The sequence below is a fragment of the Sphaeramia orbicularis genome, chromosome 12 (assembly GCF_902148855.1).
Source record: "Sphaeramia orbicularis chromosome 12, fSphaOr1.1, whole genome shotgun sequence".
In the NCBI taxonomy this organism is placed as follows: Eukaryota; Metazoa; Chordata; class Actinopteri; order Kurtiformes; family Apogonidae; genus Sphaeramia; species Sphaeramia orbicularis.
The window spans coordinates 19,767,281-19,794,191 of record NC_043968.1 but is presented as its reverse complement, the minus strand read 5'-3'; the positions used below and the strand labels follow the sequence as shown (position 1 = coordinate 19,794,191).

The following is a 26,911-nucleotide window of genomic DNA, read 5'->3' as shown; positions in this document are numbered from 1 at the left end:
TTGCACACTAACGGACAGACAAACAAACAGACAGACAAACAAACCCTGGCAAAAACATAACCTCCTTGGCGGAGGTAAAAACAAGTTCTTGACAGGTTCAACATGTCATACCCTGGGTGTGTTTCATTATTTTACTGAAACATCCAGCTTTGACCTTGATGGAACAGTGCATGTACAGAAGGGAGCATGTGGATTTAGAGCATGACAATGACTTCAGAATGATTTTTAACGCAATATACCACAAATGCATGGGGTGTCCAACAACTTTTTTTCCACTGCTGTCGTACATCCTATAATTCAGACTAGGTTTTCCTGCTCTGTGCCTTTCAGCTCCTGCTCCTTTGTCTGGTTGAGCCTCAGTCTCCTGTCTGACGGGCAGAGAATATTGATGTTCAATTGCGTTGAACAAAGTGGTCTCCTGATGGTTGAAACTGCAGTACTGGCCCTGTTATGATTTTAGTACATTCACATAAAGTCGATTGTGTCTGTTGTCACTTGAGGATCTGAAAACGCTGAGTGTGTGTGTGTGTGTGTGTGTGTGTGAGGATTTGGACTGTATAATGTGTCATTACGCCACCAATATTGAATGTTCTGATAGAGTATTTGTGGCTCATGAAGGACAGAGCATGAGAGAAAGAGCATGATCCTCATATTCTTCTTTGTATAATCACTCCTCACCAAGGGTACACTTCAGCCTCTATCATTTTCACCTCTGTGTTTTCATAATATGCCGAGAGCACTTCACACACTGTCTGTATTCTCAGTGTTGTTGTGTTTTCTGTCATTCACAGGAAAACACAGATTCGGAGCTGATCCACCGGGATGCCAACCGTGAAGGAAAAAGAGGACAGCATCTATATTTGAATTGCTCGTCTCCTCATACACACTCCTTCATCTTCCTGCAACCTGCTCGCTAAAATCCACATTACACAAATCTCCGATACTGTATTTCACCAGAAATCCCCATTTTCTGCTGATCCTGTTTATCTCTCATCTTGACATCTCCACTTCGATGTGCCTCTACCGTTGAATTTTTGTCAAATGAGAAGGTTGGCAGTAGCTCCAGGGCACTGGTCCTCCTGAACCCTGACTTCTGACACAAACTTCACCCTCACATCACCCCTTCCCTTTCCTCTTCCTGTTTTATTCTTCCTTATCTGTGCTTGCCATGTCCAACGACAGCGGCTTCCTCAGTGTCTGGGGGGCCTCGGATTGGACAGATAGCAGTTCTTGCCCTCCTTCGGTGGGTGGAGCGACTTTTCTGATCGTGGCATACAGTGTTTTCATGGCAATTGGGTTGCTAGGCAATGCAGGCCTGGTGTTCATCATCGCTCGGCAGCAGGAGTTGCGCAACGTCACCAACATCCTCATTGCCAACCTGTCGTGCTCTGATATCCTTATGTGTGTGGTGTGTTTGCCTGTTACCGTCATATACACACTGATGGATCGCTGGGTGCTGGGAGAGGCCCTGTGCAAGGTCAGTAAAACAAACGCACACAGTCACAGCTGGGTTATCACAAAGGAGGGGAGGGGGACCCAAACACAAGATGCAATATAAGAAGACACATAGGGACAGATTAAGATTTATTAAGAAGACTGCAACAGGTCCAGAGAAGCAGGAGAAATTACACAGAATACCACAGAAAACATGAACATTTGCAAAATAACCCTGTTAAGGTTTAGCTTAGGCACAAAAAAATGAGCTGTTAAGAGGGAAAGCATATGGAAGGGCTTTTACTTTAGGATCTGTGTCTTAGTTACACACAAAAATATAAGGCTATGGTTTAATCCGTAGGTTAATGCAGTGTGCAAGATTTTTTAGTGTGAAAGCACTAGTATGTGAATTGCATACTATTTCCAAGTAATTATTACAGTTTGTGAGCTCTAGACACTTTGCCTGCATAAATAACCCATAATGCAATGCAGCCCTGACTGTAACAGGTGATGACAGAAGGCAGACTGGTAGAGGAGAGATTGGGTGGTTCTCTCAGTTGGCAAGGAAACTTTCAGGAAGCGGCATATATTTACAACCTGAACAGTGTGCCTGACTGTCTGCTGATTCTAAGCCTTCTAATTATACAAAGGTATGTTGGGCGTTAGTATAGATATTGCATTTATAGTGTGTATTTTGGGACTCTGGATGGACTGCATGTTTACTTTTGGTTTGATATTGGGCAGAAATTTGTTTCAAAACCTGAATCCATCCTGATGTCCCTCCACAAATATTTGTCGCTGTATAACGATGTGACCAGGTCCTGGTCACGTAGTCATTTTTTTTGGGTCACTAGATGTCACTAAAATCAGCACAAAGCAATTTTATACATACATCCAATTTTGATTTGAGTTTGACTTTAAAGGCGTCACATTTTGGTTTTTTTGTGTGTGTGATCTTAACTTTCACATATTAAAAAAAGGAAAGAACTAAGAGAGATACTACCCTCGTCAGTGGATTATATGCCACCACAATGGAATTATGCATTTTAAAACATTTCCCTGTGCTCTACATAAACTGTAAATGCAATGCTTGGGTCCGAATTCTTCATTAATTCAAGTCCACAGGTCCATCTTCAACCCTATTTCTGAGTAATGATACGAGAAAGGTTGTTTTGAGCGCTGGCCCTTTAAATGCAAATGAGCCACTTCACATCTCATACCCTTCAGGTTGTTGACCATGCTGCTCTGTCCCATTTCTCTCATCCTCGGAGAAATGTTTGTCGGAAGTCTTGACCTTATATGTGTAAATGTTGCGATGTAACTAGTTATAGACGCAACAGATTAAGCAGGAATTGAAACAGGTTGTAGAAATCCACTCGATTTTTGCCAAAATGAATATAAAGATAGTCTTGCAGCATCTAGGGGGTTCAAATTCAAACTTTTTGAACTATTATGCCGCGTTTCCACTACGTGGAACCAGCTCGACTCGGCTCGGCTCGACTCGACATTCCTGGAGACTGTTTCCATTACAGGATACTACTGACTTTATAATACCTGGACGTCATAGCAATGTGGCATGTTATTTCCGTGTCATCTGCTCAGGGAGTTGCTGAAAACTCGCTCGTTGCGTGTTGTCTCATCTGAATTTTTACGTCGGCCACCAAAGACTGAATCTCCTTGACTGACCATGGTGTAGTTTTGGGCTGTTATCATGTGGATTAATGTACCGCTATATTTACTGTCCGCTTCCGCATCTGTTTTTTGTAAAACGGCGGGTCACAGAGAAAATTGTCTGACCAATCTGTGGTCTGCAGTGTTATACGTCACAGTTTAGTATTGCTTGGAACCTCGGCGGAGGTGATACAAAAAAACTAGTACCGGGTACCAGATTCCAGGTCCTTTTTCGTCATGGAAACGCAAAAAGGCCGAGCCGAGCCGATACCACGCAGTGGAAACGCAGCATTAGGGTCCAAATGCACAAATAAATGAACCAAAGACTAATAAAAGTGGGTTTAGCTAAATATGACCCTTTTATGTAAAACTTCAGAATTGCCAGTTTGGTTTTTCTTCTTTGACTTGTCTAGGTGACACCCTTTGTTCAGTGCATGTCGGTGACGGTTTCCATCTTCTCCTTGGTGTTGATTGCTCTGGAGCGCCACCAGCTGATCCTCCATCCCACTGGCTGGTCTCCTGCTGCCGGACACTCCTACCTGGCTGTAGCTATAACATGGCTGGTTGCTTGCTTCATCTCTCTGCCGTTTCTGTCTTTCAACATCCTCACTAATGACCCCTTTCAGAACATCAGCCTGCCTGTCAACCCCTTCAGGTGAGGAGCAGAATCTAGTAAGTGTGGAGTAGTCAACAGAAGTATGGCCACTTCTGACTGGGTTAGATACAAACAGAGTCACAATATAGCAATAACAGTTGAGTGTGTGCGTGTGTTGTAGTGTTGTGATTATGTTTTTACAGAATAATGTGTTTTCACTCACTGCACCACTTACTCTTCTGTGGAAAAACTTGCAACAGAGCCTTAGGCTACAACATGGCTGAATAGACAAACATGTAATAGGAGATAGCTCTGCTTTTGTACGCACATATTCACTCATTCATTTTCTGAACCCCTTAATCATCTTGATTTGCAGGGCTGCTGGAGCCTATACTGATTAGATTGAATTAACTTATTATGGTGCTTGTCAGTGGAAGGTGGGAGGAAGCTGGAGAACCTGGAAAGAACCCATGCAGACACAAGGAGAACATGCAAACTCTGCACAGAAATGTTGTGATGGAACCTAGGACCTTCTTGCAATGAGGTGACAGTGTTAAGCACTGCCCCACCATGCCACCTATCCAAATATTGTTGTGCATATTTAACTGAAATAAAGTGATTTATTAGTTATTTATTACCAAAACCTCTTGAACAAGTTATAAAATTTTAAAATATCAAGATAAATATGTGTCATTGTGATTCAGTCAGGACCATATTTGCCAAAAGAAAGCTAATTTCATCAGCAGTAAATTATGTTTGGCAGTGTAGCCGTGTCCTTTCACATGCATACACATACAGCCTAAAGCAGGAAGCAGCTCGCATCAAGACCCACCCTCCCCATCAGGGAGCAGAACAGAGCAAGCATCAGTGGCAAGACATGACATTGATAAAGTCAAACACAGCATGAAAAGGAGGATGTGGAGGTGGGCAGCAAAGTATTTGCAGTGAGAGCAGGAAGGGTAGCAGGTTAAAGCAGCGGTGTTAGTCATGGTAAGCAGTTTAAAATGGCACCCTGAAGGAGATTTTCCTGATAACAGGCTGATGTGAGCTGACATTGAAATGATCTGCTGGTGATGCGTTGATGGGTTGTGGCGTGAGCTTTGACTAGTGTTACTTCAGCCTGTGGTCTGAACTAACACTATGCTCAGTTTGTGTAGATGGTCCATGAAAGGTCAGGACACTTTCTTACACTTTTCATCCAAGTAAACCTGCTCAAAAAAGGCTTCTAACTCTAGTGATAAGGTGAAGCCATTACTGAGTTGTCCGGAAGCACTAGGCAGAATAATGGTTATGTTTTCACAGTGACAAGTTAAAAAACATAAAGCACCCAGGGTCAACATGTCACAACTTTCAGTCCCAGCCAACCCTTTCACACATGACTTAGGAAAAAAAAAAAGTATGTAGTTTTTTTTAGATTGATTTTATTACTCAAAAATTAGGCTAAAGTTGAAATACATTTTGATTTTTTTTTTAATGGTTTTATTAAGAAGCTATTGTACGTATGTGGACACCCGAATGTCGCCATTTTCATGGAAATGTACTTTTTTTTGTATGAAAACAGAGAAAAATTTGTAGTTGTCATTATTGAAAGGTTATCATACACGTATTTTACTGTTCTGACCCACTTTAGATCATATTGATCTGTATGTGACCACTGAACTAGAATGATTTTAAGATCATCGATTGTTAATATCTTCAGCGTAATTTCATATGCATTTCACAAATTCATCCCATGGGCTGGATTGGACACTTTGGTGGTTTGGTTTTGGTCTGTATGTATGATACCTGTGCCTTAGACAGTTCCAGGAACTCATAGTTGTCAGTATAACCTGATGTGATTTGTGCCACAGGTGTTTCACAGTATACAGAGGGTCAGTGTATTTCACCCTTTATCAGATCCTATTTAGCTGTGATGATAAATGCTCTTCTCAATCCCCAGCCCCTGTCTTCTCTAAATCTGTCTGTTGTGTCTTGCAGGGACCATTTGATCTGTATGGAGCTGTGGCCATCAGAAAAGCATCGTCTTGCCTACACGACATCGCTGCTCCTGTTCCAGTACTGCCTGCCTCTTTTGCTGGTGCTTCTCTGCTACCTCAGGATCTTCCTTCGCCTCAGACGACGCAGGTCATTCAGATGCATTTAGTCTCATTTTCTAAATGACCAAATTTGATCACATCAAAAGCTTCTGCCATCTCTGTGCGCAGGAATGTTTTCTATTATTAGGTTAGGATATCATCTTGCATTTGAAAGCTGATTTGTTTTTGTTATCGAGTTCTAGCCTCAGGTTTGCTGTGATATTTCATTCTGAATTGTCTGACAATGGGAGTCATGCTGTGTTCTGCAGGGACATCTTGGAGCGCAGCAGGAGGACTCGAGGAGCCCAGAGGATTAACGTCATGCTGGTAGCCATTGTGGTTGCCTTCGCTTTGTGCTGGCTGCCTCTCAATGTCTTCAACACACTGTTTGACTGGCACCACCAGGCTCTCCCCGACTGCCAGCACGACGCCGTCTTCTCCGCCTGCCACTTGACCGCAATGGCGTCCACTTGCATTAATCCAGTGGTGTACGGCTTTCTCAACAGCAACTTCCAGAGGGAGCTCAAGTCCACTTTGCAGCGTTGCCAGTGTGGTAACCGGCCGGCGGAGAGCTACGAGAGTTTTCCCCTGTCCACCATGGGAAGCGAGGGCATCACTAAAGCCACTTCCCTCAACAGGATGGGATCAGTGTGTGTTCCATCACCCAGACCTGATCTCAATACAGCAATACCAGCCAAGGCTATACCAGTTAATACCTAGGAATCCTGTCTCTGAAGTGGCTGATGTGCCATTGTCCTATGAGGGAGTCGCTGAAAGCTTTACCAACATGTACAGGCCATCAGCTGTAACAGACAGATGACAAACAGTTGCTGAACATTTCTGAGCATTTCATTAGAGGACAGGGAGGTCATACTCTACTTCAGCTTTACTTCAGTTTCATCAGACAGTGAGACAACTTACTTTACTTGGGGTGAGTGTTCAAAGATAGGCACAGTTCCAGATGCTAGCTTAAGATCAGGAGCAAGGTCTTGTAAACAAGAACCTGTAATAAGCAGCAGATGAACTGCGAGCACAAATGAAGATGCTAGGAAAAGGAAAAAGGTGTAGAAGACACAGGAAATTGTGCTTGGTATCATAAATGGAGATCTATTGAACCTGTGAGAAGGTTCTGCTGTAGTCAGTGAAACACAGACAGATGACTCATTTATAGAACATGTATTTTATATGTAATCACCCAAGTGTAAATGATTCCATCATGACAGTCAACAATGTGGATAAGCATGCCTAACTGAGCATTTTAACGAAGTGGTCAAGATCCCTGGAGCTTGCTTTAAGGTATCCAGTGGATTTTTCACCAGTTGTAGTCGTATAGAAAAACGTTTTCCAGAGTGAGCCACCACTGTTTGCCTCTCTTCGGCGAGGTTGCATGTGATATATTTTGTTGCCAGTAGTTTTACATTCTTTATTCTGACTTACATTTGGCATAAATGTAAGAAATTATCAAAATGCCAGAAAAAGGCAAGAATGAAGCGGGCAGGATAACATGTATGTAAATAATAGAGATTTGAAATTCTTCCTCAAATCTTCTTTGTATACAATTTATGACGGTCGACTACATATAATTTTGGCTTTAAAGGATATATGTAATGCATAATATTATGAAACACTGAATGTAAACTTTTTTTTTTTTTTACAGTAAACCTCCACAGGTAAACTGACCTTTAACTGCTGAAGTGAGTGAGGCTCCTTAACATTAATGTATTGTATAACTCATTAACTATGGAAGGTGTCATTGTGAACCATTGATGTGCGATGAATATGACATGTTGAGCATCTAGAAACTTGAATGGATTTGTCCTTGTTTCAATGGCTGAGTTATCACTATCATGAAAATTTATGACAGATGTAATTTATAATCATGCCACTCAGCCTTACTTTCTCTGAATGGGATAAAACTGAATGTTTAATCTATAAATCCTTAGGACTCAGCATGTTTTGTAGCAGTTGGGAGATCTAGTCATCCAAAACAGGTGAAGATGTAAAAGTGGCAGAAGTGAAGAGAAGTCATTTTAAGGATACACTCCATGATAATTTATTTATTTATTTATGTATTTTGATCGAACTGATTAAAGTGATTTTTAGAAACTGAAATGAAAAGGACCTAATGGCTTCTCAAGTCCAGTTTCACGAAGGAACTTTGTGTCAAACTTTGTATTAATATTTAACATTTTTACATTTGTATTGTACAACACATTTTTACTTCATCTGATCTTTAACCATATTGAGGCTGATGAAGATTAGGTTCATCTTTTGACCTGCAGCCCTCCAGCATTAGATCACTGGAAATGAAACATTGAACTACGAGGCATCATTAAAAAACAAGAGTGTATCTTTAACAAACATATCTGACAATAATATAACATCGTACTCTTCTTAGCAGAATACTCTGTGTAGTTTGTTTGTTCTCTGTGGCCATGTCATTAAACCAGTTGTGGAAAATGTAGTCTGTGTGGTTTGGTCTAAACCCCCCCCCAGTGCATGGGGACATCTGCAAATTCTGAGACTGCCAACAGTTCAGTTCAGGTGAACGTTAGAGCCACTAATGTTAGATATAGGTGTAAGAAAACTCAGTCACAACCTGTCTGTTATTTCAATTAGCTGGTTGTCCCCCCTGAGGATGAAATTCATTGAACAGATGTAGGGATGTAAAAACCAGAGGGGGGGTTGATATCCGCCATCCCGCCCAACGAATCGCACCCTGTCATTAGCCTATAGAATATTAGGACTGAGGCTGGTATTGCTGAGACACTATATCATAACTTATTTTGGTGAAATTGTATCAAATTTCTCAATTACTGAATCTGTAATAAAGATAGAAATAATAACTCAATGCTAAGGGTCCCTTTACATAGCATGGAGATCGTTGGGTGACCACTGAGCCATCAAAAACTAGCTGGATCTCTCAACGATCTCCTAAGCCTCGAAAAAGCCATTTATGTGTAAATGTTTTGGAGATCCTTGTGTGCTTGTTGTGTCTTTTGCCCCCTACTGTAAACTGTCTGGTCAGTCGGATCAGGCGGGTGGGGGGGGGGGGGGGGGGGGGAGGGGTCACCGAGATAGTCGTACCCATTCCGTCATTAATCTCTCAACCATCTCTACCTTCGGGGTGGAAAAATTTGGCGTTCATTGAAAGATTGGTGAGAGATCATTTGGAGATTGATGAGATTGTTGAGTGTGCCTTGAGCGTTCGTTGAGAGATTGTTTTGGACCGAGTCAAAACTTTGAGGACACCATGGTGACCATAGAGATCACTGGAAGATCATTGAGAGACCATTGAGAGATCTTGGTGATCGCTGGGCACTCACTGAAAGATCGTTGAGAGACCTGGCCATTTTTTCATCACTCAACAATCTCTCAAAGATCTCTCAGTGATCGCCACCACTGTGTAAAGAGGGTTTAAATGTATGAGCCGTAACAATCCACCATTAATCAGGACCAGTGATAACCTTTCAACTACTGCTACTTCCCACTAGCTTATGTAATCATACCACAGTAGATATGCAGTCTTTGGGTTACAAAGCTGTGCAGGCTATAACATATGGCCAAGCTCATTTCTGCAGCTGCGGAAGGTCTTGACAGAGGTCTCTGGAGTATAACCAGAGCAGATGGATGTCCTCCTCAGCATAAGGCCATGGTATGGCTTCAAGGTGTAATGATGGGATGGAGGAGCTTCTTTCCAGGTAATGAATTAATAATTAACGCAATAACACAACACAATAATACAATTAACACAATAATAAATTAGAAACGAGCCATATACCAGAAGATCATTATCAGAGACGTGCAGATTCAGAGACTTAAGGTTGACTTGCAGCTGTGATTGTTTGCTTTTTTCTGTGACTTATGAATCTTATTTGTCTTCACACTACATGCTTAAGTTAACCCATAAAGACCCAGTGTTACTTACGTGGCAGTTCCAAAGTAGTTTTTTCCTCTATATTTAACATTTCTGAAGTGATTTATCTCCATTTATTATAATATTATTTTCTGCATTTTGCAGTTTTTTTAGTGGAAATAATGTATTTTCCTGTATTTCATTTACTGATTATGTAGATGTTCATAAAAGTTTAGACTAAAGTTGAGGAATATTATAACAGAAACAGAGAAAACTGAAGAAAAGGCAACTTTTTCAGTGAAGATATAAATAATTGAATGTAAAAATAAGCATCTCAATCCACTGTCATTTGTCAAATTCCATGGGTTTTTAGTGGTGAATCAATGTTGTAGAAGATGACGGTGTTTCCACGTTTACTACGGAGCCTCTGAACGTCCAGATGGGTCATATCTGATGACCATGAAAAGATGACTGTATTTTACACCAATTGTTTACACGTATCGAGAGGAAGTTATTACTCATTTTATATCAGCAGATTAGAAGCTTTTGGTTCCCAGTCGATGTTTGGGTTTTTATGGGTTAAATAACACATTGCTCTACTTGGCAAACTAAAGAAGATCATAAAATGTGGAGAAAGAAGACCCTGCCATTATTTTTTATGAAGCTACTGAATAAGCCATCCAACTACAAATGAAATAAAACACCAAAACTAAAAATCTGCAAAGGTACTAAAATATTTTCATGAAGGAAAGACAAGCTACAAGGAGTGATAATGATAAGAATGATTAAATAAGAACAAAGGCATGTTTGCAGACTTTATTTATCCCACTGTGGGGAAATGTTGCAGTTAACAGCAGCAAAAATACAAGCAAGTACAGAGAGAAAGACAGTAGAAAATCCACAAATGAGTGAAAAATGTAGAGAGAAAAATAAGAAATTTGGTATTTCTGTATTTCTATACATGTTTATAAAAACTTTGAATTAAAATTAAATATTATTTACATATTTACATTGTGGTTGGACATGGTGTGTGTGTGTGTGTGTGGGGGGGGGGTTACTGAGAACAATGTGCTAAGCATCTATGCTCATATACACACAGTATAATCACCAAAGCTCATTATTCTACATATAGACTGACATTCACACAAAACTATAATTCACCGTGAGGCGGGTAACAGTAACAATGCAAAAAGATCATATATGATACAATGAACTAAACAGAAAATAAAAGCAGCATTCAGTTTGTGAGAAGGGTTCATTTTCCTAATTTCCTGTTTTCTTATGATGATTAACTGATCAAACGATAGTCATTCAGTGTTTTGATAACACGCAAACTAGCTAAATGAGAATGAAACGGCCCGTGTCTCAGTCTGTATTCACATGCTAATGAGCCAATCATCTTAACCCTCTGTTCATTATATATACTGTATAAGCATGATTGTACCCTCTGCCATTTTAAATATGCTTAACATGTTATTGGTGCTACTTATGAGACACTGAAATGATTATCTGTGTAATAATTATCTGCATGAGGTCCTTACACACTGACACAAACTGTAGTGCACATACAGTTAATTACCACTAGCTGTAGTTGTTCATATGTTAACCCATAAAGACCCAGTGTTACTTACATGTAGGGATGGGAATAGATAAGAATTTAATAATTTCAGTTCCATTATCGATTTTGCTCATTGATGCGATTCCTTATCGATTCTCGTTGGGTGAAGGAATAAAAGAGTACAAACGGGTGTGTTTGCATTAACTGTCTTTTATATTCCCGTCTCTGCACAGAAAATATAACACATACAGTATGCACGGCTCGGCTCGGCTCCCATTGTTGTGCACCTCATTTCCTTTCCCCTACCTTTGGAAACTTGTATTTGAGGGGGTATGATGTTTGTTGTCCGCACTGGAACCGGAACTGGGCCCAGATGATGGCCTGGTGTTCACTCTGCTGCTAGATTCACAAGCGCCGCTAAGTAGTGTATCAAATATGTGACATTCCTGTAAATGAATCACATGCTGTGGACAAATGTTTGAACATATTGGAGGGATTTCACCATTTGGAAGAAATGGAAGCTTTGCAAGTGTTACAAGTGGACCTGGTGTCATCTTTTTTCTGCCTCAATGCCATGTTGGCTACGTTCTGACCAAAACAATGCAGCGTGCATGTGACGTCATCACGCATGCACAACGAAGGTGGAATAAATAAGCAGAATCGTTAAGCCGGCAGGCAAACGATTCCAAGGAATCGAGCTTCTGGGAACCGTTCACAGAAAGAACTGGTTCTCGACTCCCATCCCTTTTATGTAAGTAGGGATGGGAATCGAGAACCAGTTCAGTTCCAAAATAGTTTTTTCTCTATATTTAGTCTTTCTTGAGTTACTTATCACTATTTATTATAACATTATGCTTTGCATTTTGCATTTTTTTCAGTGGAAATCATGTATTTTCCTGTATTTAATTCACTGATCATGTAAATGTTCATAAAAGCTCAGATTAAAGTTGAGGGTTATTATATCAGAAACAGAGGAAACTGAAGAAAAAGTGACTTTTTCAGCAAAGATATCAATAATTGAATGTAAAAACAAGCATTTCCATTTATTATCATTGATCCAGCTCCATGGGTTTTACCGGTGAATCAATGTTGTTGAAGATGACGGTGTTTCCACGTTCAGTATGGAGCCTCTGAACGTTCAAATGGGTCATATCTGATGACTATGAAAAGATGACAAACTGCATTTTACACCAAATATTTACATGTATTGATAGGATTAGTGGTAGAGAAGGGTGGCACAGAAGTTATTAAACATTTTAGATCAGTGGATGCTTTTGGTTACTGGTTGGTGTTTGGGTCTTTAAGGGTTAAACTGAGACTGAAGGTAAAGCGTATAATCTCTTTGAGAAGTTTGCCTGCCTCCAGAAGAAATGGCTGCGTCACCAAGGTAGTGTGATTAAAGAAGACAGCAGCTACAAAGCACCTCTGATGTGGACATGCACACACTGCAGTTTGCTCATGTAGATCCTGGGAATTTTAATGAACAATGTGTCACTCTATTATGAAACCTATACTGTTACTCAAGAATAGTGCACAGTTGAAGTCTGCTAGCAGTCATAACATCTTTCATGTAACTGTCAGGGGAGCAGCACACAGTAGAGCTAAGGATACAAGTGAGTATTCCTGCCTGCTGCAGAGTTTGTGGACAGGGACCAGATATGAAATTTGCAGGTGACAAAGTGCTCATTGAGACCCGCGCTCTGTGGGGGGGCATGGCCGGTGAAGAATGTGTAAAGAATTGTAGTGTTGACTCTACTTTACAGCACCTTCGGCTAAGTGCTGATGTCAACAGAGCAGGCCGGCCGGGGAGAGAAGAAATTTGTTTCCTAACAGCTCACTTCTTCTTGCTCCAGCAGCTGCCACCATGTAGAGAGCAGTTAGAGGCAGACAATGAAGCAGCCTTCACAGGTGGTTCTGTGCTTTCACCCAGACAGCTGTTGGAGAGCAGCCGCTGAGTTTGGAATATGGCATCGGGATGCATTAAGATGTCATGCAGGTGGAGAAAGTGTGGCCTGTAGGCATTTATGATAAAAATGAGATGCCTGCAGGTTTTCTATTTTAGGTCAGTGTCAGTTTCTAAATTAATGTGACGCATACTTTAAGGTAGGCGTGTCATTTTAGCCCAATAGTTTTTACTTGTACTTTTTTCTGTCTGGTTTGCAGTTGCACAGTTAGCTTATCTATCTATCCATCCTTCTTGCTCCTTTTTTTTTTTCCTCTCTCTTTCTCTTCTTCTTGTTCTATCTTTTAGATCTTATTCTTGCTCTGGGAAAGTTTGTGTATTTTTAGAATGTATTGTATGTATTGAATGTATTTGGATTAAGCCGTTCAATCTGAGCAGACTTTTCTAAATCTGACATGTTTAACGGTTTTCTTCCAGTATATTATGACGTAATTCAGTGTTTTTCGACCTTGGGGTCAGGAAACCACGTGGGGGTCGCCTGAAATTTCTAGTAATTGATAAAAAATGAAAATAAAACCTTACTAATAAAAAATATAAGGCAAGTTGAGAGAGACAATCACAATACATGAAAGAAACTCTGAAGCTGAAACTGAAGCACTGTGGTTCTGTTTATCTGTCAAATATTCATTGTGGTCAGTTTCAGATGCTGCAGCTCTTCCATAATTCATAGTTTGAGTTCTTGTTTGTTCAGTATTAATTGTCAGCCTTGTAAATCCAAGCTGGACTGACTGTACATATCCTGACCAAGGAAAATAAAATTCTCACTTTGTGCAGTAATCTACACCTGGCTTTTCTGCCTCCGTCCATAATAATATACATTATGTAGCCTAAATGTTGGCTAAAATAAAAGTTTATTTGCAACATAGTATAGCAAACTATTACATGATCAAAAACCAATTAATTTTTTTCAAAAAAAGAAAGTCTCAGTTTTGAATGTCTGGGGTTGCCAGAATTTTGTGATGTTAAAATGGGGTCACGAGCCAAAATAGGTCGGGTGTAGAGACTGGAAGTACGAAATATGGACCCAAAAGCACGACCAGCAGACAAAAATACAATTAAGTTGTGTTTATTAAACACAGACAGGGAATACAGTTCACATAAAAAGGTTTTGGGGAAATCCTCAATGGATGGTCTAAGCGGATTCGTCTCGACGTCCGAATCCAAAGGAGGAAACCCACGGCCCGGGTCGGGAGCACACGAGGGGAACCCGACTAGGAGAAAACAAAGGAGCGTCAGGGGACAGACCAGGTCATACACAGGGAGACTAGCAGACAGGCAACAGTACATAGGGGAAAAGGCAGATTCACGTACCATGAATCCGGGCAAAAAGGTCGAACACGGGAGTGGCTGATCAGGCTGAAGTACAGACAGGGGGTCAGGCAAATCTCAGGAGTCGAGGAACAATCCGGGTCAGAAACAGGCAGGCAGGCAGGCAAACAAACAGGATCTGAAGAACGCTGGTAAGTAGACAGACCAAAAAGGAGGAATACGAACTGGTACAGGACAGGGGAAAACACAGGGCTTATATACACAAGAGGGAGGGAAGACAATGAGACACAGGTGGAACAAATCAGGGCGGGGACAGGTAATCAACACAGGTGAAACAATCAGGGAAGGGAAGCAAAGACACCAGACATGACACAAGAGGAGAACTTAACAAAATAAAACAGGAAATAACAGACAAGACAGACAAAACAAGCAAGAGACCGGGGACTGATATGACGATGTTTGTTGTGTTAGTCGTTTGTCCAGGACAACAGATGGAAATTAGCTTCTCTGCTAAGTCTGGTGCATGCGTCTTGTTCTTTGTAACTAATGCCAATACACACTGTCCTGTAACTAAATAAATAAATACAAATACAAATTTATTGATCAACCCATGCTGCTCACAGGTCCAGTCTTATATATCCACTGGTGGGTGGGGTGAGAAATGCATAGCTCACTGGATGAATTGCCTAAGTCTGAGAATGAATGGCTCACGTCAGAGAGATAAATCACAGATACTGACGACTTCTCTTCTACCTCCTCCAAACTGCTAAATCTGTCAATAAAAGCTCCTTCAGCCTCTCTGTTTTTGACAGCCTCCTGTGTCATAGTAACCCGCCATGAATAAGCACTTGCGTACATTTGATGAGTCAACGCAGTGTCTTGTCTGATGATGTAGTGTGATAAAAGTTGAGACTGTGTTGTTTTGCCAGACAACCATGAAATATTGGTTCTTGAATGTGTTCTCAGCTTTAATATCGGATAAGCCTGATAATGAACACATGAGCTAAAACAAAGTGACAGTGTTTTAATGTTACTGTATCCAGCTGAAGGTTAATACAAATCTTGTGTATTTGGGGAGGAATAACTAAAAGAAAAGTGATTGTTGAAGCTACATTTACATACATTTTTATTTGTGTTCATATAGTTCTGTAGTGTTTGTCACATTATTTGATTTTTATGCTGGGTCAAGTTCGACATTTAGGAAGCGACTTAGGCCCAGTTTACACGATAACACTCTCAGGTGACAATGACAAAATATTTTATCAGATGTGCCTTTCGTTTAGACGGCATCAGCATTTTAGGGGTTTGAAAACGCAAAAAAGTGAAACCACCTTCCAGAGTGGAAATCTTAAAAATGCTCCACTCTCACATCACCATCTGAAGCAGGGGTGTCAAACTCATTTTAGTTCAGGGGCCACAGTAAGCCAAATTTGATCTGAAGCCAGTGGAATAATTACATAATAATATATAAATATTGTCAATTCCAAAATTTTCTCTATGTTTTAGAGCGAAAAAAGTACAATTATGTAGGAAAATGTTTAGATCTACCAACCATCCTTTGAAACAATGTAAATAACATGAACAAACTGAAATTTCTTAAGAAAACTAAGTGCAAGTTTAACAATATTATGTCTTGGTTTATCATTTACACATATTAATTACAACTTACAGACCACAGTGGATCTACGAACACATGAAACATTTAATAACAGGCAGAATATTGATAAACTTGCACTTCTGACGTTTCAAAATGTTAATATTTGTTAGAGTTACTTGTGTTTTTGTAAAATGATAGTTTGTTGTAATGTAAATGCAGTAAAATGACATGAAAATGTTTACATCTACAAAGAGAAAAACTTGGAGTTGTGAGTATTTATAGGTTTTTATGATAGTGTTTTATTGATCTTGAGATTAAGTTGGTCTGTATGTGTATAATATCTTCAGTGTAATTTTTGCATTTCACAAATTCATCCAAGGGGCCAGACTGGACCCTTGACCACATGATTGAGACATCTGGTCTAAAGGGTTGAACACGCAAAACTGCATTTTCTCGTTGCGTAGAGTTTACATCACAGGCACGTGCCAGTACAGGAAGACAACAAGTTGGATTATTTCCTTCAGATGGACCTTTAAGTTGCCCTAGCTGCTCTAATTTACATCCAAGAGTCATTTCAGCAATTGTCACAAATGAGTAATAGAGAGTACAGAGGCACATTAACTACCTTCAGCAAATTACTGATGCACCAAAACAGCAGAGGTGAACCAGACAGCTGTGGATGAGACCTGGGAGGACTAGTCAACACTGGGACAACTTTGTTAATGGAGTAGTTGACGACCATGCATGGCATAAACAATAATAATAATATTATAATAACAGGAAGTTTCACATACTTTTGCATGTCCATTGCCTTGCAGATTTTCCTCCCAAAATGCACATCTAAACACAGAATTAGAAGTGAGAACACAACACTACTTTTGCGTTTTCGGTTCAGATCATTACCGTCTAAACATAGCCTTAGTGACAACATGTAGGATAGCAGGACTTGGTTCAGTGCAAATCTGAAAAACACAGAAAACTGTTCTAAAAAATATATTTAGAGACAAACATTACCCTGATCTTTTGCTAAATCTAACCAAAGGGACTTATTTTACTTAATTCCTAAACACCTACAGGGTGGGGAAGCAAAATTTACAATATTTTGAGGCAGGGATTGAAAGACAGTGTATGACCAATTAGTTTATTGAAAGTCATGAGAATTTATTTGCCACAAGAAAATTGACATAATAGAAAATGTTTTTATTCTATGTGTCCTCCTTCTTTCTCAATAACTGCCTTCACACGCTTCCTGAAACTTGTACAGGTGTTCCTTAAATATTCGGGTGACAACTTCTCCCATTCTTCTTTAATAGTATCTTCCAGACTTTCTCGTAATAGTTTTGCTCATAGTCATTCTCTTCTTTACATTATAAACAGTCTTTATGGACACTCCAACTATTTTTGAAATCTCCTTTGGTGTGACGAGTGCATTCAGCAAATCACACACTCTTTGACGTTTGCTTTCCTGATTACTCATATGGGCAAAAGTTTCTGAAAAGGTATGGATAATAGTGTTAGGTATGATTATGACATCAATATATGTTTGGTTTGAAAACAATTGACGTAGTGCCTGCTGAGAAAAAACAACTAAATGTTCATTGTAAATTTTGCTTCCCCACCCTGTATAGGACTCAGGATGCAATCCCCAGTGACCGGAATCCAAACTCTGCCCTTTATGAGTTCACTGTGCAGTCAAAGCAGCTCTTTTCCAATCACAGGGGGAAAATAAAATGTAAATATGTATGCTACCTCAGTATAAAATCTACCAGTGATGACATTACTCACAAAAACATAATGCAGTTACAGTCTAATTATACGAATATGAGTTCAGCTATTCACAGTAAACTGCATCAGTGACACTTTTATATTAAATTACATTTACATTTTATTTAAACTTTTTATTTATATTTTTACTTTCAAATAATTTTTGCTAATTTGTTAATCACTCGTGAAATAATGAAGTACTTTTTTTTTTTTATTACTTTTTACAGTTGCCATAATGTCAGAATCAGAACTTTTGTAGTGAAGTCCAGTGTTTTCTTAACCAAAATTATAGAAAAAATTCTCCTGCTGGGAAAAAACGTAATTAACCTTTAACTGGTAGCCAATTTAAGACATTATAGCCGATAAAGTGATGGTGATTATCATCAGCTTTCCATAGCTGTTAATCTATATGTGTCTGAAGACTTGTGAATTTAAGACTCTCATTACAAACTCATTAAAGGCATCATTACACGTCTGTACTTTCCATTATATACAATATCACTGTGCCACTACCTAATTAGCTCTATGCATAAAATGTGGGTATGTATACGTGTATGTAGTGGCACACGGTATATAATGAGATACTTGAAGCATGTGTGTCTGTCATCCTCTGTGAACACCATCTCTGCTGTATATGTATGAGGGAAATAATCCCACTCATTGATTTGTCAAGTGGCCCCTGGCTGTTCCGCTGATTGAATCCTGGCCTCTGGCTGGAAACTGGCTTCCTGTTCCATCATCATATACAGATTGAATTACCTGTCATTCTAATGAGCCTCTACTGTGTGTTGGCAGCAAAAATGTTTAAAATCCATCCGGGGGAAAAAAAAAACCTTTTACAGACTTGAATATATTAAAAGAAAACTCATTTTCCTGTACTTACAAGTTCTAACCTTAATTCAAACAGGAAAAGAATTGCTCATTGAGATTAAAAATCTATTTTGCAAGCGTGTCCTGTCCAAGAAAGCAGCAACAGGAACAGAAAATAAACAGAAGTTGATGAAATAAATTTAGTTTAAATAATAGCAGTGATGAGCATGCTCAGTAATGACAAAATGCACATTTTATCTATTTTCTGATTATTTTACCTTTTCTATGCATTTTTTTTATACATTTATATCTTTTAAATTGTTCCTTATTTAATTCATTTGACCTCAGCTTTATGACTGATAAAATACATTAGCTCTATTACTGTGAACCAGCAGTAAGCTTTATTATACACAGAACATTAGTAAGACACAGAAAACAATTTCATACACAATAGTGTCGCAGTTGGAGCCCGTTGGTACAATTCACTAAAGGCTGATGGTCAATGGGTTTAATGAGGTTAGTTACTTATCCTGACTTGATTTTACCACAGACACGCCACACAAAAATTCAGATTTCAGAATGGATTACTAACAATTAATAATAACAGAAATAAGAAAAAATGTGTCACATTAAAATTAGAAGAAAAGAGAAAAAAGAAGAGAGTAAAAGAATAGAATAGAATAGAATAGAATAGAATAGAATAGAATAGAATAGAATAGAATAGAATAGATCTTTATTGTCATTGTTACCGGAACAGTGAAAATCAGCAGCTCTGTCTCTATTTAGCAACAAGTACCTAAAGTGCAAAACAGACTGTATAATAATATCACATGAAATACTGAAAAATATTGGCAATTTACAAAAACTACAGCGATAGCATATTAAATATACAAATACCACTGAAATACTATTAATTACTACTAAAATATACAAAATGCTAAATCTATACTACAGATAAGAAATATGTATTAATCTAAAAATACACACAAAAATACACAAAGTCACATTAAAATACCCTGTGGTGTAATAAAAATGAAAAAAAAAAAAAAAAAAAAATGAAGTGAAGATCATCTGCTGAAAAACAACACGGTGTAGCATTTGCCTGTCTTCTGCTTGTCGGTGGATCCTCCTCAGGTGGAGAGATCCCACTCCGCCCGCTCATACAGAATGGCTGATAAATATCGTGTGCTGCCCGAAGCTCCACAAAGTCAGGTATTCACTCCAGCATTCAAATGGAAAATTCCAGAAAGCGTGGAGGCCTTTTTAAAACATGTTTCAGGCCTTGTGAACATTTGATATTATCACATTTTACCTTTCCACGCTCCATGCATCATTATTATGACAGGCTAATAGCAATATTTAAAAGCTGGCAGTGACTGGGGATTCTTTTCTTTTCTTTTTTTTTAGTATTACTTTTCCTTTTTTTTATGTGCTAAGATGTTGACATGCATCTTTTCATACAACTTGTCTGTAACAACTGAACACCTGTGCACTATGTCCTGAAAAACAAATAAAAAAGATTTTGATTTAAAAAAAAAAAAAAAAAAAAAAAAAATGAAGCGAAGGCCAAGAGATAAGTTAACATGGAGCTTGACATTAACCCTTAGGGGTCTGAGCCTGTTTTGGCTGTTTTTGAGTCATTTTGATTTTGCCTTTAGATACTATATAAAGAAATGTTTACTATACCCATGTTTGGTATCTTTTTTTCAGCACAACTTCATCTATATCATCTGCCTATTTTTTTTTCACTTTTACCCACTATATCAACACAAAAGGCCAAAAAACACACAATAAATATAAAATCTGTTTTGAAAAATGTATATAATTTATTGCATTAATAACACAAAGATACTTAACAAACCTTTTCAAAGACTTTAAAAGTGAAAATTGTTTTCAAATATTAGGTATATAACATTAAAATTGTAATAAATTAAAACTATACTCAAATATTTGACATAAAAGCATGTCTTTACACAGGTGTTTTCTCTGGTTTTCTCCCCCCTCCCCCCACCCCTGGTCCTCCAGGTCATTCTCCCCCTTACCTGTAATGCTAATGCAGTCTGTGGATAAGAATCCGGAGTTTCAGCCAGTTTTTTCCATTTTGAAAAAGGACAAAAAAATGACAAACATATGGTAACATATACTTTTATACATAAACATATACTTTTACTCACTTTGTTTGCTGCGAGTTCAAACCATCATATCTCGGGTTGTGGTCTACGTGACCGACTTCCGATGCTACGACGTGTTGAAAATGCCATGTGATTCAGTCAGGGGGCTGTGACCGTGGACCCCTAAGGGCTAAACACCTGAGCAGAAGCACCCACAGATCAAACTGCAAAGACATCCCTTCTGCATGAGTGGAAGACAAAAGCACTTGGACCAAAGCTATGGTCTGATATCCCACTGGAGGACAAGAGTTCAAGTGTCCTGTCTAGCAGTGACCCACCTCATCGTCCCCACCCTCATCCCTCTGATCCCTAATTATAAAGCTTACCATGCCAGGACACTTCCCTGCAGTAGCGTGCCTCCGTATGGCAGGAAATCCCAGCGAACATGGCTCATCTGTACAAAAATCTGGACAAATACTTTGATGAGGACAGCCATTTTATTGAATGATTTGTTTTATTCTAAGCTGTGATTTGTGCAGACATGCTGTGGAAATCCCAGAGACTTAACATGTCAGCTACATGGAGATAAGATAAGATTTTGCCACCGGCTTTTGAACAGCATCCAAGCTACACACACAATGCAGCAGTACACATTTGGACACTGTATACACACTACATAGGAGGAAGGAGGAGGGTCTGCTTGCTTGCAAAACACAGCAGCCCTGAACTGCAAAGGGATTTGCTTGGCTTTTTCATGGGTGACTCACTTTGCATACATTAGCATTAGTTTGATTTATAAAAAGAATAAACAGAGAGGCGAACAGAGGAAACTAACAGCCACATGTGAGGCTCAAGGATTTTACCTCAGAAGAGGAGAATTAGACAAAGCTCAACTTGAGGAGAAGCTACAGCGACATGATAGATTTTTCATCTTTTTCTGCCTCTGCTCGTGGCCGAATTGTATTCGGGAAGTGCCATCCCTGCGTTTCCTTGGTTACCTGTGATGGTACACGCACACAGCTGCTATTTGTGACTCTTTCACACACATAGACACATTCAAACACAATGTCTTTTTGGACATTATATTGACTTCCATTCAATTCCTGGACAACCTTTAGCATAACCAAACCCTCACCTTAAAGACAACGTTTAACCCTCGTCAATAATCATTTACATATCCTTTTAGGGAGCTTAGTACACACATGTGACCGTGTAAAACCATTTACATCCCCATGATGTTAGTATTTAGACACACTCAAACACACTGAAATAAAATGTTGCGGACTAATTTTTAATGTGCAGCCATTTGAACATCTGGCGTAGCAGTGTGTTTGCCCAACACACACATCACTGCCTCTATGAGCTCAGTAAAAGCTTCTATCAAGTCCGCTGTGTAATGTACTGAGTGTGTGAACAGCCTTAATATGGAGCCCAGTGTACGATAAGCTTAACAATACAGTGAAATCCATGCTATTTGTATCTAGATTAAGCCATGAATAGTGCTAACAGACACTACAATGCTCACTTTTGTTTGAAGTATGTGTGAAAATTTGAGTGAGTAACTGCCATATGGCATGTTTGCACTCTTGCACACACTTGAACATAACAAATATTATATTGTACATACCATGGCTATGCATCACAAAAACACTACTGAGAAGTGTTTACTGAGGAATTTATTTTCTCTTTGCCAGAATGAAGAGTAAACTTGTCTCAGTCTCTCAGGATCATTTCATATTAAATTTCTTTACCAGTCAATACACGCCCTTTAATCCTAACAAGACCTGAAACTATTTCTGTGGCAGCCTCCAAGTATTTTTCTTTTCAACATATAACATTTCCTAAGTCATGTTTTACCACTTATTATAATATCATCCTCTGCATTTTGCATGTTTAGTAAAAATCAAGTTTTTACCTATATTTGATTTACTGAATGTCCATAAAAGCTCAAATTTAATTCAAAGGTTAGTGTGTCAAAATACAGAAAACGTTAAAAAAGTGACTTTTTGCTTCTTTTAACTCGCTATTGCTTCACTTTGACTTGCATTTCATAACTTGTTTTCCTTTTTTCTGACCCCTTTGTTCTGACTACTCCATCTTCAGTAACTCATTACACACACAAACACACACACCTACACACACACACACACACACACACACACACACACACACACATACATATATACACACACACTTTTTTTTTTTTTATCAACTTTTTTATTTAGTTTTCATTGTGCATCTCCTAAAGTACAATACAACAAAAAAGAAAAAATAAATAAATCACATTTTATGATACAAGATTTTGTGACACAAAAAGGTATAAGCCCCCCCACCCCCAAACCAATGGTGACACCCGCACCAGCCAAACCTGGAGCTCAAAATGCAAAAACCCCTAACAAATACAAATACATGTATATAGATGAAAATGAATATAATTTACAGATATAAACAGATCGGTGATCAGGATATTCATAGACAATTATGACACAATCACACTCATACACACAACCTTCCACCCCCTCCACACCCCATTTATATTAATGCTTTACACCGTATACAATGACTGCAATGCACACACGTCTGAACACAAGCGCACATGCAAGTACAATTCAATTACGCAGTTTGTTTTTGTGTTATTTTCTTTTGTTTATATTTTTTTTTCTCTTTTTCCCTGTTTTGTCTTGTTTGAAGTTGCTGTCTAGTTTTATCAATGGGGACATGCTCGATGTATGTTTGTCTTTGTATATAAATGTAAAAAAACAAAACAAAAAACAAAAAACTGTTAGAGAATTACATGAAAGGAAAAAAAGTGACTTTTTTCAGCAAAATATTTCATTCACTGAACATAAAAATAAACATCTACAACTACTGCTATTTGTCAGACCGTTCAGGCAGGGATTCTCCACTTTCACATACAGTAAATGGCTTCTTTGACTTTTCTCTCAAACCTCTTGTCTTTCCCGGCCAATCTTCTGACATATCCGATGATGCTGTAAAGCTGAGGAACTGCATTGTACCTGAATTATTTACACGTATTGATGGGATTATTGATTGGAAAGTTAATGAACATTTTAGATCAGTAGATGCTGTTGATTTTCAGCGGCTGTTTTGGTCGTTGAGGCTTAATTACAATGTGCTATTTGATAACTACCTGTGTGGCTCAATTTTGAAGAGTTTTCACTGTCTCTGACTACATGCCAGCAGACGTTAGTTTTCTAAAAGTATGAGAGCAAACATAAAGGCAGCTAAATTCCTCATGACAACATGCTCAGTGGTGGCACTGGCTTCATGGAGTAATTACTTGCAGTTACATAAATTTATGCAATTTGGCTTGAGATTTTATCTTGGATTCTGGAAGACAATGGTCCAGAGACACTTCAGCTAAAAACTGAAAGAAATCAGTGCACAAAATCTTAACACATAGTGATATTTACAAAATTGACTGAGATATGATTTGTATTACCACATGTGAACGAATGTGAATTTTTACATTTTTACCCGAAGGGGAGGCAAGGGGTATTGTTTTTGGTTCAGTTTGTTTGTTTTACACTCTCAGCAGCAAAACTATTGGTTAAATTCATACCAAACTGGGTTTATAGATTGCCAGTGACCAAGAATAGATCTGAATACATTTTGGGAACAGTAGGTCAAAGTTTCAGTTTTTTATAAATTTTTAAATTCTTTTTTTTTCCCCTCATTTACTTATGTAACGTGAAGGTTCATTGGTGGTTAATAGTTCATTCTTTATAAAATGAAACAGCAGGATGGAGACAGAATTCTTCTTGAACAGGTTTTTACGTTTCACATCGGCAGCTACAGCCACAACACTTCCTGACACATGCTAACATGACTGAACTAAGCAATCAGGAGCTGGCAGTACTTAGATCAGTAAATGTAAGTGATTTAAAAAGACAGATTCAACAGATTATCTTAGCTGCTTGTATACTACAAATGAGAATATTTAAATGTGTAAATGTGTAAATAATAATTCTGCAAACATAAATGTAAATAGTTAATTGGGTAAACACTGTCAATATATATTTTTAACAAATACATGAATTAACTTATTCCCTGTAATATGAATTTACTTCACTGTTAAACCTTACATTTCCTGAGCCTTCTGAGTCTTACACTTATAATGGGTGAAATTTCAAATGTCTGCAGCAGCAAAATGATTGGTTGAATTCATACCACATTGGGTTTATAGATTGCCAGTGAGCCAGAATAGATGCCATTACATTTTGGGAAAAGTTGGTCAAAGTTCCAATTTTTAGTGAATTTTTTTAATCAATTTTTTTCTCCCATTTGCGTATAATGGCCAAAATTTCACGTGTCTATAAAAACATCAATTTTGTTTCAATTTACATCAAACTCGGCACATATATAGAGGCAGTTGATATACTGACATCAGCACATGCATAGACATGATGACATCAACTGGATCGATGCCAAAGTAAGATACAATATGTGCGAGGGGTGGGTTTGTTGTGCCTAGCACCACTTGTTTGATTTTTTTTTTTTTCTTACTTTGACTTTTGACCTACAATGACCAGAATGTAATGATCTGCATTCACTGTCAGCAAAAACTCACAAAAACATCCAGGTCCATTTGTCCAAAATTATGGATGCTAGACTGTTAACAGACTAACACATGCACACGCACACACACACACACAAAACACCAGCACGTCAATTTGGATGGAAATGAACAATTACAACCTCTTGCACTGATTATAATGATATACAATACTGTGCAAAAGTCTTAGTCCACCTTAATCTTTGTTGTATTTGCAGGGTTGAAATGATTATATATATTTATTTCTCATTCTATTTTCTTCACATACAACAAGAAAATACAGGAAATATGTGACAAGACGCACAAAAAAAAGAATTAAATGGGTTCTATAGCTTAAAGTCAGTATTTAGTGTGACCCCTGACCCCATGACAAGAAGCAGCACAAACAGTTACAAACATGTGACATGTGTTGAATGAAATCTGATATAAAACACAAGAAAATTAATGCAAAAAAATCTCATATTGTCTGAACTAAAGGGTGACAGACCAAAGTGCAAAGGGAGGCGTCACATTAATTACGACCACTTTGGTTTATAGAAGCTGTTTTTTCTCCTGAAACTTTTGTTTTTAAAGCTGTACATACTTCACATATATCAGATTGGATCTTAACCCATAAAGACCCAAACAGCCACCAATGACCCATACCATCTACTGACCTAAAATGTTTAATACCTGTTGATCCACTAATGTAGTGAACGTGGAAACACCGTCATCTTCTACAATGTCAGTTGGACAGTGGATGTAAACACTTGGTTTATGCTCAGTTAATGTTATATTTTGTTGAATAAGTCATGTTTTCTTCATTTTTCTCTGTTTCTGATACTATGATTATCAACTTTAATCTGAGCTTTTATGAACATCTACATCGGGGGTGTCAAACTCATTTTAGTTCAGGGGCCACATTCAGCAAAATTTGATCTGAAGTGGGCCGGACTAGTAGAATAATAACATAATAATAAATAAATAATGACAACTCCAAACTTTTCTCTATGTTTTAGAGTGAAAAAAAGTAAAATTACATCTACAAAGTATCCTTTCAAACAATGTGAATAACATGAACAAACTGACATGTGTAATTTTAACAATATTCTGCTTCAGTTTATCATTTACACATGTACGTTATAACTTACAGATCACAGTGGATCTACAAACACACAAAACATTTAATAACAAGTAGAATATTGTTACAATTGCATGTACTTCTCTTTAGACATTTCAGGTTGTTCATATTTGTTCAGGTTATTCAGATTTTTTTTGCAAAATTATACTTTGTTTTAGACTAAATACATGAAAACATTTACAAAGAGAAAAAATTGGAGTTGTGAGTATTTATAGGTTATTAGGAGGTTGAATTGGTCTGAATGTGGAACCTGAACTAAAATGACTGTTAATATCTTAGTGTAATTTTTGCATTTCACAAACTCATTCCAGGGGCTGGACTGGACCCTTTGGTGGGCCAGATTTGGCCCCCAGGCTGCATGTTTGACACCTGTGATCTACATGATCAGTTAATTAAATATAAGAAAATACCTGATTTTCATTGAAAAAATGCTAAATACAGAGGATAATATTACAAGAAATGATGATAAATAACTTAAGAAAGGTTGAACAGAGAGAAAAAATTTGCAGCCA

General features: G+C 38.3%; 1 protein-coding gene and 1 long non-coding RNA gene across 3 annotated transcripts in view; one reads left to right on the top strand and one right to left on the bottom strand.

Annotated features, from left to right (window-relative positions):
- Positions 1-24,451, top strand: part of npy8ar (neuropeptide Y receptor Y8a) — a 65,816-nt gene extending 41,365 nt beyond the window's left edge. The window contains exons 2-6 of one of the 2 annotated variants that reach the window (XR_003936873.1): positions 792-1,477; positions 3,519-3,760; positions 5,678-5,824; positions 6,045-7,844; positions 24,440-24,451. Coding sequence is in view for 1 of the 2 variants with exons in the window: in XM_030150005.1 (XP_030005865.1) it covers positions 1,169-1,477; positions 3,519-3,760; positions 5,678-5,824; positions 6,045-6,495 (1,149 nt within the window). In the remaining variant the exon portion in view is untranslated. Of the gene's footprint in view, positions 1-791; positions 1,478-3,518; positions 3,761-5,677; positions 5,825-6,044; positions 8,110-24,439 lie in introns of those variants that run through there. The other variant, XM_030150005.1, reaches the window with a different exon arrangement.
- On the bottom strand, positions 5,261-26,774 carry LOC115430116 (uncharacterized). The gene is made up of 3 exons (XR_003936874.1): positions 26,720-26,774; positions 6,440-6,445; positions 5,261-5,437 (listed from the first exon to the last, which is right to left on the bottom strand). It is a non-coding gene; the product is annotated as an uncharacterized LOC115430116 (long non-coding RNA).
- Positions 26,775-26,911: the final 137 nt, after the last annotated feature.